The sequence below is a fragment of the Camponotus floridanus genome, unplaced genomic scaffold (genome assembly GCF_003227725.1).
Source record: "Camponotus floridanus strain SB8 unplaced genomic scaffold, Cflo_v7.5 scaffold157, whole genome shotgun sequence".
Classification (NCBI taxonomy): domain Eukaryota; kingdom Metazoa; phylum Arthropoda; class Insecta; order Hymenoptera; family Formicidae; genus Camponotus; species Camponotus floridanus.
Genome location: NW_020229278.1, coordinates 247,786 through 267,000, shown reverse-complemented (window position 1 = coordinate 267,000; position 19,215 = coordinate 247,786). Strand labels below are relative to the sequence as shown.

The following is a 19,215-nucleotide window of genomic DNA, read 5'->3' as shown; positions in this document are numbered from 1 at the left end:
TGATATATGTTCCCCTATTGATAATTAATAAAAATAAATAAAAACAAAATTGCAAAAAATAAATAAAAACAAAATTGCAAAATAAAATAAAGATTATCTAAATTTTTTTAGCATACAAACATATCCTGAACAAATATACATTTTTCATATACTTACTATACTTATTAAATATTAAAATTAAATACATATAAATAGTTTATTTTTTAGTTAGACTTAAAAAATTTATTTTATTTTTATAGTTTATCTTTCTCATTTTTTTTACATCTAAAAAATATAACTATAGTTCAATGGGGATTACGTAAAAGCGGGCCATGACATCTTTCGTTCTTCTCTTTGATATGTATATAGAAAAAAAAAGAAGACAAAAAAGAGAGAAAGAGAGAATACAGAAAAAGAAGATTTTTTTAGGTGGTAAATTATTTTATTTATCTAGGCACGATACACTGGAACATGACGGTATGCAATTACGCACCAATCGCAATCATATAAATACGCTAAATATAAATGCACGAATGTGCAAGAATATCGGAGAATAATTAAAATAATTTCATTCAAATTATTCGGCAATGACTATCGCGCCGCGTTCTTAAAATATATAATATATAATCTTCGCATTATAGAAAATAAATACAGCCATTTGATATCTTTTCCTCATCTTTTTGCTTCTTAAATTAGATGTACAATTATTTTACGGAAATTAAATGTACACACAATTTATACACAAATTAAAATTGTACGAACAAAGAGAAACGATTTCGTGATATTTATTCTCAAAAGATATCTCGGAATAAGAGAACAGATCCAAGCAACTTTGCAATAAGTAGCCTCGCAATTATTTTTTACGTATTTTCTTTCGAAAATGTTAAATCAATCTTCTGTTCACTCCTTTTTATTTGGAAAAATACACAATTTTGCCTATATACATATATATATCTGAACAGATGATTGTATGTGTTTTCGTTTCTCTTATAAGTATATACACCATATATTGTTTAACGCTGTAATTTCTTTAATATGCATTGTTGCAATAGAGAGAAATTGAAATTTTATAATTGGAAGAAGAGCGAAAGTATCTTTCCTCTTTTGTAACATATATCTTTTGCATAATTTTTTGCATCTAGATATGTAATATAAATTCTGAACTATATAAGATCATAGATTACATTGAAATATTGTTGTAGAATTACATGACGATTTGTCTTCTAGCAACAGAATATTATAAAAGCACTGTTATCTGTTTGTCTGCGAAGCAATGCATATTCGAATTTTTGAACATTTAAAATATCATTGCAGAATTAAACCTGAAATACATCCTTAAATACGTATTAAACAATAACACAATGCGATGACAGTTTCTTTTTTTTTCATTTCGACAAACTCGTATATGCTTCGCAATTATTTTACAAACACACATATTTTTCCCAATAAAACTAATCGCGCGGTGAGACAGCTTTTATTTACACAATCATATATATTTACATTAATTACAAGTATATCTCACATCACGAATATAATAACTTGTTTAAAAAAACCAATATCTGCGTGGAGACTTCCGTTATAGTTAATTCGCAGTCTCGTATTTGTTGCATGTGAAAATGCTCAGTCACGAAAGACAAATTCAGCGGTACGACATTGGTGTTACATTACTTACACATTTGAAAAAAAAGATAAAACATTATGCACAGAATAGTTTTTTCTTTTTTTTATCAAATTGAGTCGCATTAATTATAAGATAGAGGAAAGGAGAAGAAACAAGAAAGAATTGCGCGTTCCGCTCGCGATAGTTGTTCTCTCTCTCTCTCTCTCTCTCTCTCTCTCTCTCTCTCTCTCTCTCTCTCTCTCTCTCTCTCTCTTTCTCTCTCTCTTTCTCTCTCTCTCTCATTACAACATTTCAGAGAATAGATATAATATATAAAAATCTTGCTACAATTATATAAACCGATCTGTACGGTTTGTATCAATTGTGTAATTGAGTCAGCTCGTCTTCTTATAATCACTCATATAATTTCCTGTAAATATACACGCACATTTTTGACACACACACACACACACACACATATGCACACACACGCATGCACGCGAAGAGAGACAGAGACAATATATATACATATATATAAGGCACAGAATATACATTATATTTTATACACACGTACAAACAGTTGCACAACTCCGATAAATTAAGAAAGAAGGTGAAAGAATAAAAAGATAAAAGGAACTTATATGATATAAATTGAGCTCCATGTGAAAAACAACAGCATACAACATGTAAACTAAATATGTTTTTCAATATGTATATGTATGAATATATATATATATATATATATACATACATACATATATATAATATTATATTATATATAATATATAATGCTATATAATATTACATATGCATATTACATATACATATATAAATGATTATCTTGAGGATATTAATAGCTTCTGGTTTTGTACAAAAGTAACATAATATGAACAAAGTGATACATTTATTAACAAATTGTTAATATTATTATATATATTTAATACATATATAAATTGTATATGTCGTAAATTAGATTTATCAGAAGAGATTAAATAATACCCTCAATGATAATTATTTATCTATTTATATATGCGATGGTTTAATCTTTGTTTCGAAAACGTTTTTACAGCGAACAAAGCATGATTACAGGAATATTAATTACTTTGTGCCCTAATATTATCACAAAAAATGAGTCAGCGTCTTGTTCTAATTAAAAATGTTCTATAGCATCATTAGCATCATTTTCGAGATATTATATACTGACCCATCTACTATTTTTGCGAGTCTTAATAATTACGAAAAAATCGTACATACATTTCGCTCTGTCGTATTACTCGGGGTGACAATAGAAAAGTATAGCTTACATATACCGTGATTATGCATCTACTGTATGTACAGTAAACGCTTTTATTTAATCTGTAATTTGTATCATGTTTTATTCTGACATAATTTTTTGAATTAAAATTATAATAAATTATATATTAAACGTGATGTTATAGTATTATAATAATTTGTGGAGTTATAACTAAGAACATGATCAAAGATCTAGAGGAAACATAACAGTATCAATAGCAGTATCATTAATTTTCTATGGTGAATTATTAAAAAATACTTTTAATAATTCTCAATCAATCATTAATAATGTCTATGAATCCTCGAGAAAATTTCCGATATAATTTTTAAGATTTTCATATTTTCTTTAAATTAAACTATTTATTTATAGTGAATACTTATGTTACACGAGAGAATCACGGAATGTGTGTGTCGTTCTTAAATACGATTATATATTACATTAAACAGGCGCCTGTGTGCAAGAGTAATACTGTAGATAGACAGTGTCTTTATTAACAGTATATAATACCGTACTTAAAATATTTAAGATTAGAAAATGCTACGCGCGTTCTCGCGTGCTCGATCGTCGAAAGTCATTGACTACATGATAATATTTTTGGTATATAAGATGAATTGTATGCATATGTAAGATAAGACTTTCCTTGTTTTTTAGATTGCACGCGGCCTTTCCTTCTTATTACAAGTGTGACAATTAAGTTGCATTATTCGAATGGAGCCAATCATTTGTAAATCCGATATCATTCCACTGTTTTGTCCTTTCCGTGCTGTTATTTATCACAACCGAAACAAAATACTTGAATAAATAAAATTTTAAAATGTGACGTTCTGTTAATGCAAAGTTATAAATAATGATGACTCATCGAGGTTACTCGCGAAGGAGTCCTAGAAAATTCATATCAAATATTCCTCAGTCTTAGCAATTTTTTTTCCTTTATTCGTAAATAATTACGCGCGTATAAAGTTCTTTCAATGCTTATAGACAGAAAAAGAACTGTATAATATATTTTTTATGCCGTTGGATGTAATATGCGATGTAAATATGTAATATAATTGTAATAGATAGTTTAGAGATTGCAAATTTTTAATGTGTTTAACTTGTCTAGATACAATTATACATTTAAATCAGCCCAAGTTCATCAGTCAATATAAATTGAGATTTGAATTAATATTTTAAAAATTTCAAAAGACATAAGTTAAATGACGTATATAAGAAGTAAAAAAAAGGAAATATATATCTTTCATTTAAAATGTAAAACTCATCATAGGATTAAATTAAATGACCGTGAAAGATATTCATGTACATATCCGCAAAGAAAGCGACCATAAGTGACTGATAATAGTATATAGTATAAAGTTTTATTTATGACTTGGTCAAATTATTAAAAAGATTTAATAAATTGTACAATATAACGTTAACAGTATAATTTAAAAACTTTTAGAAAATATTAAATGGTCAAATTTTTCTATAATAAAGGACAAAACTAATTTAAATTTGTTTAAATTTATTTTTTATTAATTTAAATTTAAATAAATTTTTCAACAAAGATATATAAAGTTTTATACGATTATATACATTTTTAAATTATTTTAATACTCTGCAAATAAATAGGAGAAAACTTACTTTGATAATATTTGCATTGTATAAATAATTTATGTAATATTTATATAATAATTGCAACAGTGTATTATATTGCAGCATTTCTTAATATAATATATCTGAATTCTTGAATAAGAAACGTTGATTTTAATAGTCGGTCACAAGTCACGAAGTTGCATCGAAATTGACACTGTCGTTCGTAACTTTCACCGAAAGCGCAGTAATCTTGTAAACGTACTGATGTATACGAGGCACCATTTTATTATATACAACCGTATTTGCTAGGAGGAGAATATATTTGACCGGTGAAAAATACGTGGTATGATTCTTTTACATGCTAAATTTCTTTTTACGAGGAGGATGCTGGAGGATTACTGTCGAGAGAATTTGAAAGAGTCGCGATGTTTGCTGACAACAAAGATGATAACAATGATGATGAGACACGTTTGTCGCGGGAGCATGACATATCATGCTCCGTTGTTGCTTTATAAACTCACCGAATACTTATGTAATAATTCGTTCGGCACCATTGAGTTGGCATAATTTGAGGAGAAAGAGGAGGACTCTCTATCCTATGCAGCGAACGTTCTTCAGCGAGCTCTGCATGCGAAAGGGCCGCATAGAACGTACGTGAACACGCTCCCGGGGTTCGTGAACAAATCGCAGTATCGGATCGTTGCGAATCCGCCGTGTGACGAAGTTTGACGACGACATAGACGACAGAGATCGTACGTAGTTCCGTCGTATGGAACATCTGTATAGCACATGCCGTCGTGCCGGCAACTCCACGGGCTACACGGCACAGCCTTTTCTCGTGCCGTACAGTACCTTCAGCTCCGGCATGATGATCTTTTTGATAAGCGCGTTCGTCTTGGCGGTGAGCATGTCACGATGCGTATCCTTTTTAAAGATCTTGATGCCGGGCCGATGCACCAAGAAAGCGTTGTCGAGGATGAGAAAGTCATAATCAAGAACGCAAAGTGCGTAACCCTATTTGCAAATGATAAATGATTAATATATAACTACTATAAAGTATATAAAATTATCGAGAAAAAGATAGTTTTATCTCTACAGGGTGTTTCAGACCACCCGTACCATCCATTTAAAAATTAGAGAAGTGGTTATTTAAAAAAAGTAAAAACATTTTCTTTATAAATCGGGTGCGCTCTATCGAATGGTGATATTTGCAACTTCTGATTCCGGCCAAAAATAGGCGATTCAGACCGGAAGTGCATTTTTTTAAATGGTACTTCCTATTTTTCATCGCATAGTCTTGTAGCTTACTTCGAGAGCTTTCCAAAACACTATAATAAATTATTTTTCCATGAAGTACTTTTCGAGTTATGAAGCTTGAAATCATTTCTTAATTTTACAAACCATAAAATAACTTGTAAAATATTCATTTTTTGATTATCTTACCTTAATACTTTTATGTACAAAATAATGAGAGGAATCAATTAATGTAAAGAAAACACATAGTTGTTTCTAAGAAAAATGTAATTTGCAATTCCATATTTTTCTTAATCTTGTACAAATCTTGTACATAAAAGTATTAAGGTAATCGAAAGATGAATATTTTACAAGATATTTTATGGTTTATGTAAAATTAAGAAATGATTTCAAGCCTCATAACTCGAAAAGTACTTCATGGAAAAATAATTTATTATAATGTTTTGGAAAGCTCTCGAGGTAAGCTACAAGAATATGCCATGAAAAATAGAGGATTCCAATTTAAAAAATGCACTCTGAATCATCTATTTCCAGCCGAAACCAGAAGTTGAAAATATTACCATTCGATAGAGCGCACCCGATTTATAAAGAAAATGTTTTTACTTTTTTGAAATAACCACTTCTCTAGTTTTCATATGGGTGGTAGTCTGAAACACCCTGTATATTACATTTATTATATATTAAAACTTAATTATTATTTTGAATGATACTATATATAATTTTAGAGAATTATTTATCTTTTTTTAGTATCTCTTGATGATTAAGTGATATTTTTTGTTGAATTATTTTAATTCTGAATAATTTATGTAAACACGTACTTGCGTCATTTTATCACTCTTTCCTTCCCAACTGAGTCTCTCGTCGTAAAGAGGATCGTTATTGGTCCCGATGAAGATCGGCTCCCAGTGAACAAAGCTGCCAGTTCTCTTGCCTACGTGGAAGACATGCAAATCCTCCGTTTCTGGTGCTTCCTGCCACTCCTTGCTCTTCGGCACATTATGGCAGCCGGAGCATAACTTCTTATGGAATGGTATGGCGGTGCCCGCTTTCAGCATCTGTATCTACAAATTTTTACAGAAATTCTCAAAAAAAGGCTTCGCGCGAAAAAAACATTCATAAACATTAAACAAATGATTTATATTTTCTTATTTCGGAAACATTTCCATCATTTGAACATAAATAAACAAGGAACAAATCATTAGACACATCAGACTCGCACGCGATTATTAGCTTCGACGACTCTCGACTCCGACACGCATCAGCGGGAAAAAAAGAGAAAAAAATATAACAAGTAACGTGCATCATACAAGTCGCACATCGAGATTACAATCGCTCTCTGTTTTACCGCTCTAATTCTGACTGAGATGCGACAAAAGGTGCATTGTGCCGTGCGATACACACGGCGGCCGGACAATAGCGACGCTAATTCTACGTATCAAGGTCCACGGTCAAAGGAAGCTCCATTGATTCACCGCCGACCCTCGCCTACGCTATTAACGCATAGTCGGATATACCCTCGTCGTGCTCTCTTTCGCACGTGCTTAATTGTCGCCGAGGGACGACCGGTTATCATATAACAAATTGCATGCGAGCTACGCGAAAAGACAGACGACATACCAGATGCGTCTTGTTGTTGGGCGGCTGACTCTTCTCATCTACCTCGAAAATCGACAGCACGAAGACCTTAGGATTGGGCTTGTGAAGGGCCGGCTGATCCCTTTTGCGAATCATTTCGAGGAACTTGGTAGGCAAATTCGGGCTGGGATACAGCTCGATATCGCTAGGAAATACGTAGAAAGTAGGCGCGGACTCGCGCGCTATGTTGCGGCCAACGTTCACTGGGTACAGCAGCTTCTTCTCGTTCTTGTACATCTTTGCGAGGCTGACATTCACCCATGGTGGCCCGAGCGAACAGTTATACGTGTCGGAGACGATCTTCTCCGACGGCGGTACCTAGGATAACAGACGCGCTTTAATCGAGTATGACATTTACAAGAAATAAATATTATCAAAAATTCATCAATAAAATAAAAAATGCGAATACGTAAAAATTTTAGTATATTTCTCTTTTATACACATTTCTTTGTATTTCGTATTTTTTTATTTTAATAATCACTTTTATTTTATCATGAAAGGCGATTAAATATTACGTTTAAGAATGTTTTGTATGTACAATCCCAGCAAAAAGTAGCTGAAAATCAATATTGACGAATATATCCACTTTTGGTGTATTTTGAGTAAGAAATTGCGTGAAATATTAGAATTTGATTAGAGATGTATTTTTTAATATTTATTTATTGCGTTTTTAAGAAATATTCCGAATTTTGTTAATCGAAATGATTAACTTTTGGCAGAGAATTTCGCCTTGTGACAGATACATGGCTGACTTTATTAAATTATATTTAATATCTTTTTAATCAGTTAGTACTTGTATAATATTATTTGACCAAATATTTCCTCTGTATCTAAACTTTTGCAAATTTGAAACAAATTCTGAATATTATTTCCATGTGTTTTTGTCATTTGAATCGACGTGGATATACGTTTCCCATAAGAATACATGTTAATTCGGTGCAAATTAAAATCCTTATAACTTGTGAACGCTTTAGTGTATCGATTTAAAAATTGTACTAAAGATTCTAAACATATGTAAGGACATTCTGTACAATTTTCAATATTTTAATTAAATTCTCAATATTTTGAAAATAGGTTCAAAACATCCTTAAAAACCACCGTAAATAAAAATTAAATGATACGATTAAATTAAAATTAAATTTTTAGATTTGCAATCAATTATCGCATTAAATTCAACATTATACACATTAAATACTATATTAACTATATTTACTACACTATATTCAATAATATTTTACATAAAGTACTCTATATAATTATTTTTATAATCAGAAGATTGAGAAAATTATATAAATATTGAGTTTCTTTTCTGTAAAATATATAAGTTTTTTTTAAATTAAATTATTAGTTTAATTTGTTGGGCTTGGAAAATTATTATTTGTGCTAATGAAGAGATTTTCTATTAATTTTTTTTTAATACTTTTTTAAGATGCTATCATTGTCTTCGAGGACAAATAATGTTTGCAATAAATTTTTGCAAATTTTAAACAAATTCTGAATATTATTTCCATGTGTTTTTGTCATTTAAATCGACGTGGATATACGTTTCCCATAAGAATACATGTTAATTCGGTGCAAATTAAAATCCTTATATAACTTGTGAACACTTTAGTGAATCGATTTAAAAATTGTACTGAAGATTCTAAACATATGTAAGGACATTCTATACAATTTTCATTAAATTCTCCATATTTTGAAAATAGGTATAAAATATCCTTAAGAAGATTAAGAGGAAAAATTAATGTGTACCTGTGGATGACAATTATTCATGCGGGATTAGTGTACCGCAAGATAACGTGCGGTTTCCGATTGTAATCGTAGTTAACAATCTAAAGGCCTATTTGTAAAACGTGAGTCTCCACGCAGAACGAAACCGCACGTGGAGAAACCGCAAAACTATTTCATGATAGCTAGATACGCGTATCCGTTAGGCCTAGGAGGTATTCGTTACGACGTAAATCAATCCGATGAGACTTACACGGACGCAACGCAAGGAAGTACAGGCTAAATACTCCTCGCGTGCCAACGCGAACGAGCATGTATATTCATAAAGTAGAGATCTACGCACGCATTACATTCGAGAAACAAATTACCGGGGAAGGAATGACTGTCATAACAAAACGTTTATCTGTATGTCTATGATTAATTTGCCGTGTTATTTCGCAGACGTATTGATGAACATGCGATTCGTAAAATTTTATACAAAACATAAACGATCGATAATTATAAGATTAAAGATAATTATTTTATTTAAAATTTACTTTTAAAAATATCTGAATTGCGTCTTTAATACAAAATAAACATTCCTTTACTTTTTTGCAAATATAACGTTTATAAAAATAATTTTTAACTTTGTTCTGTAAATGTTAATATTGCAGATTTCATTATGTAAATTTTAAGAGAAAATATTGACAATATTACTAACATATTTATCAGATATGCGTCGTAGCTTTGCATGAAACATGAACAGGAAAGAATTGAGGAGGAACTCCAAGTTTCTAGGAGCAAATAAATTGCGGTTTCCTCATTCGTCATATGTGTGTTGTAAAATATTGACAAACTCTTGCAGATTCGCACGGTGTATCCAGAATTTGACGAGGGTTGAGGAGATGCACAGGAGAGAGGAGCTTGAGGATGTCGAGAGAACCATCTAATTGTCCATTTACCATCTTTGGCACGTGCTTGCTGCTGAAGAAGACGTGGAAGGTCACCAGCTGCGAGACCAGCGGGCTACCGCAGTTTCTCGAGTACCTGATAGCGTTGAGGGTCGCCGGAAAGTCGGTGCCGGGTGCGTGCATGGCGATCGATATCGGCGCCCGCCAGCGCTCCAGCAGCGGCTCCAGATTATCCAGGAACGTGTAGTCGGCGTGCGTGGTGTACGTCACGCTCTCCCAGCATCTCACCGCCATACTCATCGGCACGTAATTGTACAGCACCCAGTAATCGCCGCGCTGCGCTCGCCTCGGCTCGGTTGACTTCTCATTGCAGGCTATGGCCTCCTTCATGCTCATCGGTTCGCGCGCGACGTTGTTGGTCGTGCTGTTCCTCGCCTGGATATGAGAAAGCGTCTGAGTCAACGGTCGTTTGAAAGGGAAATTTGCATCGGCGACGGAAATGCCGCGAATAGCATGGCAACGATCGCTTCCAAACCTGAATTTCTCTATCGTGACATTTTATATGCGTTTTAAGGAAATCCGCTTCTTTCTGAAAACCTTGTTTATTGTTGATTTATCGATATGAATGTAATACGAAATGACAGTTTAGTTTTTTTTATTAGAAATATACCCCATGTTTTTTATAAAACAAAATCATTTGAGTGAGTAGAGTCTGTTAAAGCTTGTATCGAAGAATTAATTATTTAATTCTTTAATTAATTCTTTAATAAATTCTTTAATAAATTCTTTAATAAATTTTTAAATAAATTTAATAAACTAACATTAAACTCTTCAAGGTCGCCAGTAAATAAAATACAAGAAGTAATTAAAAACGACCACACTGGCAAATTTTATTAAAGTGAATCACGATGTTTCGACCATGGTTTTGGTCCTTTTCGAGTGAACTACAAAATATTATTTCCAGTATTACACAAAAAAAATAAATTACATTGATTTTGAAATAAAAAATGAGCGGCAATACATACAATAATTTAGTTAACTATTCTATCGTGAGAAATAAGGAAATCACTTCGTCAAAATTGTCAAAAGATTATATTTTTTAAAACACCGTGATAACGCGAATATGGACAATGAATCCGACAATGCAGTTACATCTTCGTACATTTCCTTGCCATTTGTGGAGGGCTTGAGTAGTGAAATTGGTCGCGTTTTTAAAAATGTAGATCTTAATGTCGTCTACAATGTGCCTAAAAAACTCAACGCATTAATTAAACGTGGTAAAGATAGGCTGCCTACTAATAACATGACGGAAGTCGTTTACAAATTAGACTGCAAAAATTGTAACAAGTCATATATTGGCCAAACAAAAAAACATGTAAGCACTCGTGTAAAAGAACATCGCAACAACATAAAAGTGCACGAAAGTAATTTTTCTGTTATCAGTAAACATAAAGTTGAATTTAATCATGACTTCGATTGGTCATTACCAGTTATTTTACATAATGAGAAACACGTGAGAAAGAGAGAAATCGCCGAAATGTTTTTTATAAAAAAGTTTGACAAGACGATCAACTTACAAAAGGACACTGAAAATTTAAACAATATTTATGATAAACTAATAAAGGTTGTCTAGTCTTTCTCTGTGTGTTGATGGAGACGGTTGACATGATAATCTTGACGAAGTGAATTCCTTTTTCTCACGATAAAATAGTTAACTAAATTATTGTATGTATTTATTCTTGCCGCTCATTTTTTATTTCAAAATCAATGTAATTTATTTTTTTTGTGTAATACTGGAAATAATATTTTGTAGTTCACTCGAAAAGGACCAAAACCATGGTCGAAACATCGTGATTCACTTTAATAAAATTTGCCAGTGTGGTCGTTTTTAATTACTTCTTGTATTTAATAAAACTTTTAGAACTTTGTCAGTACTTTACGTATTGCATAGATTTATTCTCATTCATCTCTCTCTTTTTTTTATCATATATACTAAGTATTAAATTTTTCGTTCGGGAAGAAATTAATCAGATTCATCTGGTAATTCCTACAAGAATTCTGGTTTATCCATTTTCCAACAGAAATACTGGTTGAATCTACCAGAATTCTAATTAGTGCAATCAGATTTTTTTCTCAGTGTTGTATTGAAGAATTAATTATTTAATTCTTTAATAAATTGGCGAAAATTTTTAAAACTTTGTCAGTACTTTACATATTACACAGATTTATTGTACTCGTCTCTCTCTTTTTCTGTTTGTCATATATATTAAATATTAAATTTTTCGTTCTTTTAAAGATTTCATCCATAATAGTCATCAAATGTTCAAGTAGAAAACAATACATTTTTTTGAAATAATTTCGACTTTAATTGCTTGCATAATAAAAAACAATGTAATACTTTATTAATATTCTAGCTTAATCAATAAAAATGTGATTGCACCTGAATATTTTCTCTCATTTCTTGATCTTTCCAAATTAATTATGATATTTTTATTGATCTTTATTTCTATCGTTATAAAAAGAAAAATTGATAGTATTCTAATAAATAAACAAACCGCGAGCAACAGCTATCAAATCTAAACCAACGATTACGAATCACGCTGCAAGTATCGAACAAAGAGAGAGACGAAGAGCAGTGGAGGCAGGACGAGGTAGTACCGTCTGATTACGCGGGTGCTCCCGCGACTTGTCGAGAGCCTCGGCCTTGGCCCCGTTGTTGGGAGGCGGCGTCGTGGTGACAAGCCTGATCCTTTGCGGACGACCGGCGCCAACGCCGTTGTTATTGTTGTTCGCCGGCGTCGCATCTTTGACAGCGATCGCAACCGACGACGATGACGACGATGACGAGGATAACGACGTGGCGACGCCCTTCTGAGTACCGTTCCCGAGATCGTAAGTCTCCGGCGCCGCCGCCCAATTGGTCGGCGGTTCCTCGATCCACGGGCCGGACGAGCCGATGTGGGCGCACACGTACAACAGCACGCACACGTTCAGCACCACCGATAGGCGCAGCGCCCAGTTCCTGCGGGCGATGGCTATGATGCTCATCTCCTACAGGTCCGAATTGCGCGGTGAGGAGCGATGCGAGGAGTGTTGGAAGGTAGGGGAATGAATAATCGCGCGCTGGTTCCTCGTCGCACTCGAAGGAATCCTCCTCGCGATAAACTTTCCCGGATGACGGTGATGATGTCGATTCGCCTCTTTATTTTCCTTTGTTCTTTCTCTCGCGTTAGGTTGTTAATGTCGGATTCGCGATTCTCGCCGATATCGACCCGCCGCGTCCATCCTTTCGCGGACCACGGCAATCAGGATTTGCTTTCTCTCATGATCTTCTGGTGATTGACGATCCACATCTGGAACGAGAATGGAAAAGGGACTTTTTAACAAGAGAGTATCGCTGGGAATAATTTAAGTCTTACAGTTACTAGACGATTTTGCGATATTTTTCAAGCAGATAAATTAATAAATAATCATTATAATAATTTATTATTATTAAGATAATTTATTAATTTTAATCATTAAAATTTTGTGATATTACACAGAAAAAAAGGACATTCTTGGTTTCGAAAATGTATTTAGTTTTAACATGGAAATCTTGATGTGCAATATTAAAATAAGACTATAATATTGTTGAAATTTAAAATTATTAAATTCTTCTAAGAAGATTATAAATTGTTGTGTATATACGAAACAACGAACGCATTAGTTTAAATATATAAGTTTTGATTTGACATTAATTTTTTTTCTGTGTAATATCGAATTATCAGACCTTCGTCACATCTATAAAATTATAAAGACCATACAGAAAAAAGGACATTCTTGTTTTGAAAATATATTTAGTTTTAACATGGAAATCTTGAAATGAGACTATATTGCGTTAATTAAGGAAAAATATAATTGCTTGAACTTACTTGAATGAAACTATTTTATATAGTTCAATCAAGAAAAATATATTCTTATGATTTAAGATTTAATTTTCTTGAATAGAAAAGAAACAATGTTAGATAGAAAATAACATTTTTAAATCAAAGATTATAATTTTCTTAAAATACAATTAAATAATTATATATTCTTGAGGTGACAATTGCAATATTAAAATAAGACTATAATATTGTCGAAATTTAAAATTATTAAATTCTTCTAAGAAGATTATAAATTGTTGCGTATATACGAAACAATTTATAATCTTCTTAGAAGAATTTAATAATTTTAAATTTCGACAATATTATAGTCTTATTTTAATATTGCAATTGTCACCTCAAAAATATAATTATTTAATTCTATTTTAAGAAAATTATAATCTTTGATTTAAAAATGTTATTTTCTATGAAACAACGAACGCGTTAGTTTAAATATATAAGTTTTGATTTGACACATTTTTTTCTGTGTATAAATATATATTTTTAATTTCAATTATTATGAAAAACTGCTTTTACCATAGTCAAATCTATTTCTACTCTCAACTATTCATTTTAATTCCTCGGAAGGCTCGGACATTCAAATACCTTATTTAGAATATTCCTTATTTAGAGATTACATAATATAAAAATTCCTTAATTTATATACGTAACATATTCAAATATAATATATCCGATAATTAACATTTTTACACATGAATAAATTATATTAGAATTTATATCAGTAAACGAGTAAAATTAGCATATGTCTTAAAATACTAACACTCGCTGGAGACACGCACGTTACTCCGGTTTGTCTCATCTCGCTCGCTACAATTGCAAATATCTCTCGTTAGATCGCGTCTCATTTATCTCACGCTGCAATCAACGGCGATCCAGTTTATAGCGCATGCTGCGAACGCGACTTTCTCCCCCTATCTCTCCCGCATCTTCTTCCTTGTTGACGTCGCATGATGGAACCGCCGACAAGACGACGCAACGAGTCCGCGTCGGCGTAACGCGACATTATCGGGGACCAGGCGGTCTGAATTGAGTAACCCTTGGCGATCGCTTCCTCCGCGGAATCACGATCCGACGTTTAAGCAACGGTGAGTGAAATCGACAGAGATGGATGGGAGGGAGGGAGGAGGGAGCTACAGATTGCTGAAAGATCGCGAGGATCGAGAGATCGAGACTTGGGGAGAAGCGATCGACTCGACCTTTTTGCACTCGATCATCTCTTACGTGTCAATATCGACGGAATCTGTTAAGTCTCGCCAATAATATTTTCGACGACTTCTATAATGCAAGAATGCAGTCCGGCTCTTTAACCGCCGCTGGTGTTTCTTAAGGATGTTTTATATCTATTTTCTAAAAAATATTGAAAGCATGCGTGATACGCACATAAATGTATTGCGTTCTTTGACTCTCGAGCGTCGTATTATTTAGAGTTTAGAGATATCGTTAGTCGACATCATTGAATATTCGATACTTTTTACATTGTTTACAAAATATCGAATAAAAAATTATAAGTAAAATATTGACCAGATATGTATGAAATATTATATATATTATAAATGTCAAGGACCAGCAGTATCACGAATTGAATTTGAGTTGTGCTATGTATTACTTAGGCATAATAACTTATTGCAAACATTATTTGTCCTCGAAGACAATGATAGCATCTTAAAAAAATATAAAGAAACATTAATAGAAAGTCTCTTCATTAGCACAAATAAAAATTTTCCAAGCCCAACAAATTAATCTGATAATTTAATTTACAAAAAACTTTTAAATCTAAATTCAATATTTATATAATTTTCCCAATTTTCTGATTACAAAAATAATTATATAGAGTACTTTATGTAAAATATTATTTAATATAGTGTAGTAAATATATTTAATATAGTATTTAATGTGTAATGTAGAATATTGAATTTAGTGCGATGATTGATTGCAAATCTAAAAATTTAATTTTAATTTAGTCGTATCATTTAATTTTTATTTACGGTGGTATTTAAGGATGTTTTGCACTTATTTTCAAAATATTGAGAATTTTTTAATGAAAATTGTACAGAATATCCTTACATATGTTTAGAATCTTTAGTACAATTTTTAAATCGATTCACTAAAGCGTTCACAAGTTATAAGGATTTTAATTTGCACCGAATTAACATGAGTTCTTATGGAAAACATATAACCACGTCGATTCAAATGACAAAAACACATGGAAATAATATTCAGAATTTGTTTAAAATTTGCAAAAGCTTAGATGCAGAGGAAATATTTGGTCAAATAATATTATACAAATATTAACTGGTTGAAAGGATATTAAATATAATTCAATGAAATTAGCCATGTATCTGTCACAAGGCGAAATTCTCTGCCAAAAGTTAATCATTTCGATTCACAAAATTCGGAATAATTCAGTAAAACGTAATAAATATTAAAAAATACATCTCTGCACTATAGCTAAGATCAAATTGTAATATTCTACGCAATTTCTTACTCAAAATACACCAAAAGTGGATATATTCGTCAATATTGATTTTCAGCTACTTTTTACTGAGATTGTACATACAAAACATCCTTAATCGCGAATTCCTCGATCGATCTCCTTCCTCGAAAATTTCAAGATGCGCGTTAAATCTGAAAATCTGCGTTTACTTTAATGGAATTTTAATTCGAGACAAGTTTTCGGAGAAAAATATATAACGAGGAAAAGAGAGGAAGAGGAGACAAAAAACGCTGAGATAAAAATTGATTTTAAATTGATCGGAGAAACTTGGATTAAAAAAATAATATCGAAGATAGAACTGGAAGTCACTCTCTATAAATGGAAGACAAACAGTTTTTAAAGGAAAATAGGGAGGGAGAAACAGGCTTTAAAAGTACTTTACAAAGAAAACATTATAATAGAGTATTCGTGGCATAAGAATAATTTATGACATGCAATATTCGAGCGTTATATAACTAGGCGTGCTACGATCTTAAAGTTGGAATTATCGCCGATGTTAGCAAACTACACAAAATTCTCCGATTCACGAGCGATTTTTACTTCATGATTTAAAAAATATGTACGGAAGCGTGCAATAAATGTCTCTTGAGCTTTATGCTTGTTGTATCGAACCGTATTATCGGTACCTATCGGTTCGTTTGAAATGTTTATGCTTGTCTTAGATAAAGCATGAGTACAATCTTGTAGAGCGAATAAGAAGAGTAAATAAATTAATATTTGTCGTATAGATTAAAAGCAAAGAGTTGAACGAGAGAAAAAAGTTTTGTCAACAATTAAATATTTAATATATAAGGTACCGGATACTTTAATATTATAAGGCAAATTATTTTGCAATCATTTGAAGTAATACTACAATTTTGCAAATCAGTAAATCCCGTGAATATTTATCGAAAAAATACGACGAGATAATATTGATAATCATAATATATGACAGAGATGTGAAACACAATATTTCTGCTTGATTATTATTTTAATCAGTAATTATGAAAAACCTCTATTTACACCGATTTACACTGAGTGAAAAATTTTTTTAAATCAAATAAATTTGTTTTCTTGAAACTTTTACTTTAAATGGAAGGAATTGTTTATTTCATTTAAGCAAAAGCATTTTAATTAAATATGCATGTTATATTAAGTACATTATTTTCATTTATATATTTTTTATATTTAAATACTATTTTCGTAAAATATACTATAATTTATTAAATTAAATTTATTACTTTTTAAAATTAAAAAATTTAAAATCTTTGGGAATAAAAAATGCATTTTAATAAATATTTTGTAAAATTAAAATAAAAATATTTAATTAAAAATTATATTCTTTTAAGCACATGTAAATAAATACTTAACTTAAGCAAACAGACATTTTGAATACAAGTAAATACGTGATTAGTACCCACCGAATAAATAGCTTTCTTGAGTTAACTAAAATTTTTTTATTTCAAGATAATTTTTTCCTCAGTGCACCGAATGCTACGTAATTATTAAAATAACAAGATGCGAAAAAAAAAATAATATCCGGCTTTCGGACTTCTTAACTTTTTTCGCCTTCATGTCGTGCTCGAATATAGGTGATTTCTAATAGGTAAGTTCACATCGCTTGCAATAAGAGCTCGATGTTTGATTTGAGGCCGTAGTGAATACACGTTAACGACCAATGTCGATAGCCAGGTATCGGATAATTAGCGAGGAATTGCAAAACGACCAGAGAGAGAGAGAGAGAGAGAGAGAGAGAGAGAGAGAGAGAGAGAGAGAGAGAGAGAGAGAGAGAGAGAGAGAAAAGCGACTCGTAATATGTGGCACGAAGGACATTGAATCACGAAGAGCAATAAAACCTCGATTGGCGCGCAAAGTCCCAATTTCAATACGACTATCGAAACGACGATTTTAATTATCGATTTTTCTCAAAGACTCGGCCATCCGTTTACTATCGCACATGGGGGATGAGAATTCATCAACCATCGACGAGAGCATAGGAGTTTCTTGATCGTGGGAACGCAAACACCGCTATTTTTAAAGCGCGAGCAACATATGCTCCGCTCGTACCAGCCTTTCGTAAAGCACAATTCTCTGCATTTATCAAAGCTTTACGATAGCAGATCATTGTTATTCCTCGCGTAAATTTTCCCTCGATTCTTTGATGTGTATTTTGAGATAAATAATAGCACGATATTTAGCAGATGGAAATATTTTGCTGTCGCCATGGAAATATTGACGTATTAATCATTTCATTTCATCTCATGTGTTGCATAAAGAAAATAAATTATTATAATTATATTATATGTGATTATTATAATATTATTATTTTTAAATGTGCCACACATAATTTTTAAGACATTGATTATTTTAAAGACAGAGATTATTTTAAAAAATTTTTAAGACATAATTAATTTAAGAAAATATCGAAATTTTTTATTTTTAAATTTAATATAAAGATATATTTAACTGATAGCGTAAGACATTTCTCGAATCATGTTGTTTTAAATCGAAGAATATTTATTATATTCTAAAAAGATCATTTAAAAGTAAAATTAAAAGATTTCAGAAAGATAAGCATAACATGTTAATAATCGCGTTTAATTTTATACAATATTAAACAGGTAGCTTTACAAAAAAGAATTGAAAAAATATATATTTTGCGACTTACTAGCTAATAAACTATAACTTGTAATATTTTTAATTCTTAAAATATTCATTTTTAATATTCATTTTATGAACATTATATCATGTTTAATATTCATTTTGTGAACATTATGTCATGTTTAATATTCATTTTATAAACATTATATCATGTTTAATATTCATTTTTAAACAACACTCTTGCGACAGACAATTGGAAGGTATCGAAATTA

The 19,215-nt window shown here is 31.5% G+C and overlaps 1 protein-coding gene across 2 annotated transcripts in view; it reads right to left on the bottom strand.

Moving 5' to 3' along the window:
* Positions 1–4,515: 4,515 nt before the first annotated feature.
* The window catches only part of LOC105254157 (beta-1,4-glucuronyltransferase 1), a 52,561-nt gene continuing 37,861 nt past the window's right edge, over positions 4,516–19,215 (bottom strand). For both annotated transcript variants that reach the window (XM_025406824.1, XM_025406825.1), the window contains exons 2-6: positions 12,608–13,302; positions 10,001–10,384; positions 7,317–7,652; positions 6,518–6,760; positions 4,516–5,459 (exon numbers count right to left, since the gene is read on the bottom strand). In XM_025406824.1, the coding sequence (XP_025262609.1) occupies positions 5,262–5,459; positions 6,518–6,760; positions 7,317–7,652; positions 10,001–10,384; positions 12,608–12,997 (1,551 nt within the window). In that variant the 5' untranslated portion in view covers positions 12,998–13,302 and the 3' untranslated portion in view covers positions 4,516–5,261. The remainder of the gene's footprint in view (positions 5,460–6,517; positions 6,761–7,316; positions 7,653–10,000; positions 10,385–12,607; positions 13,303–19,215) is intronic.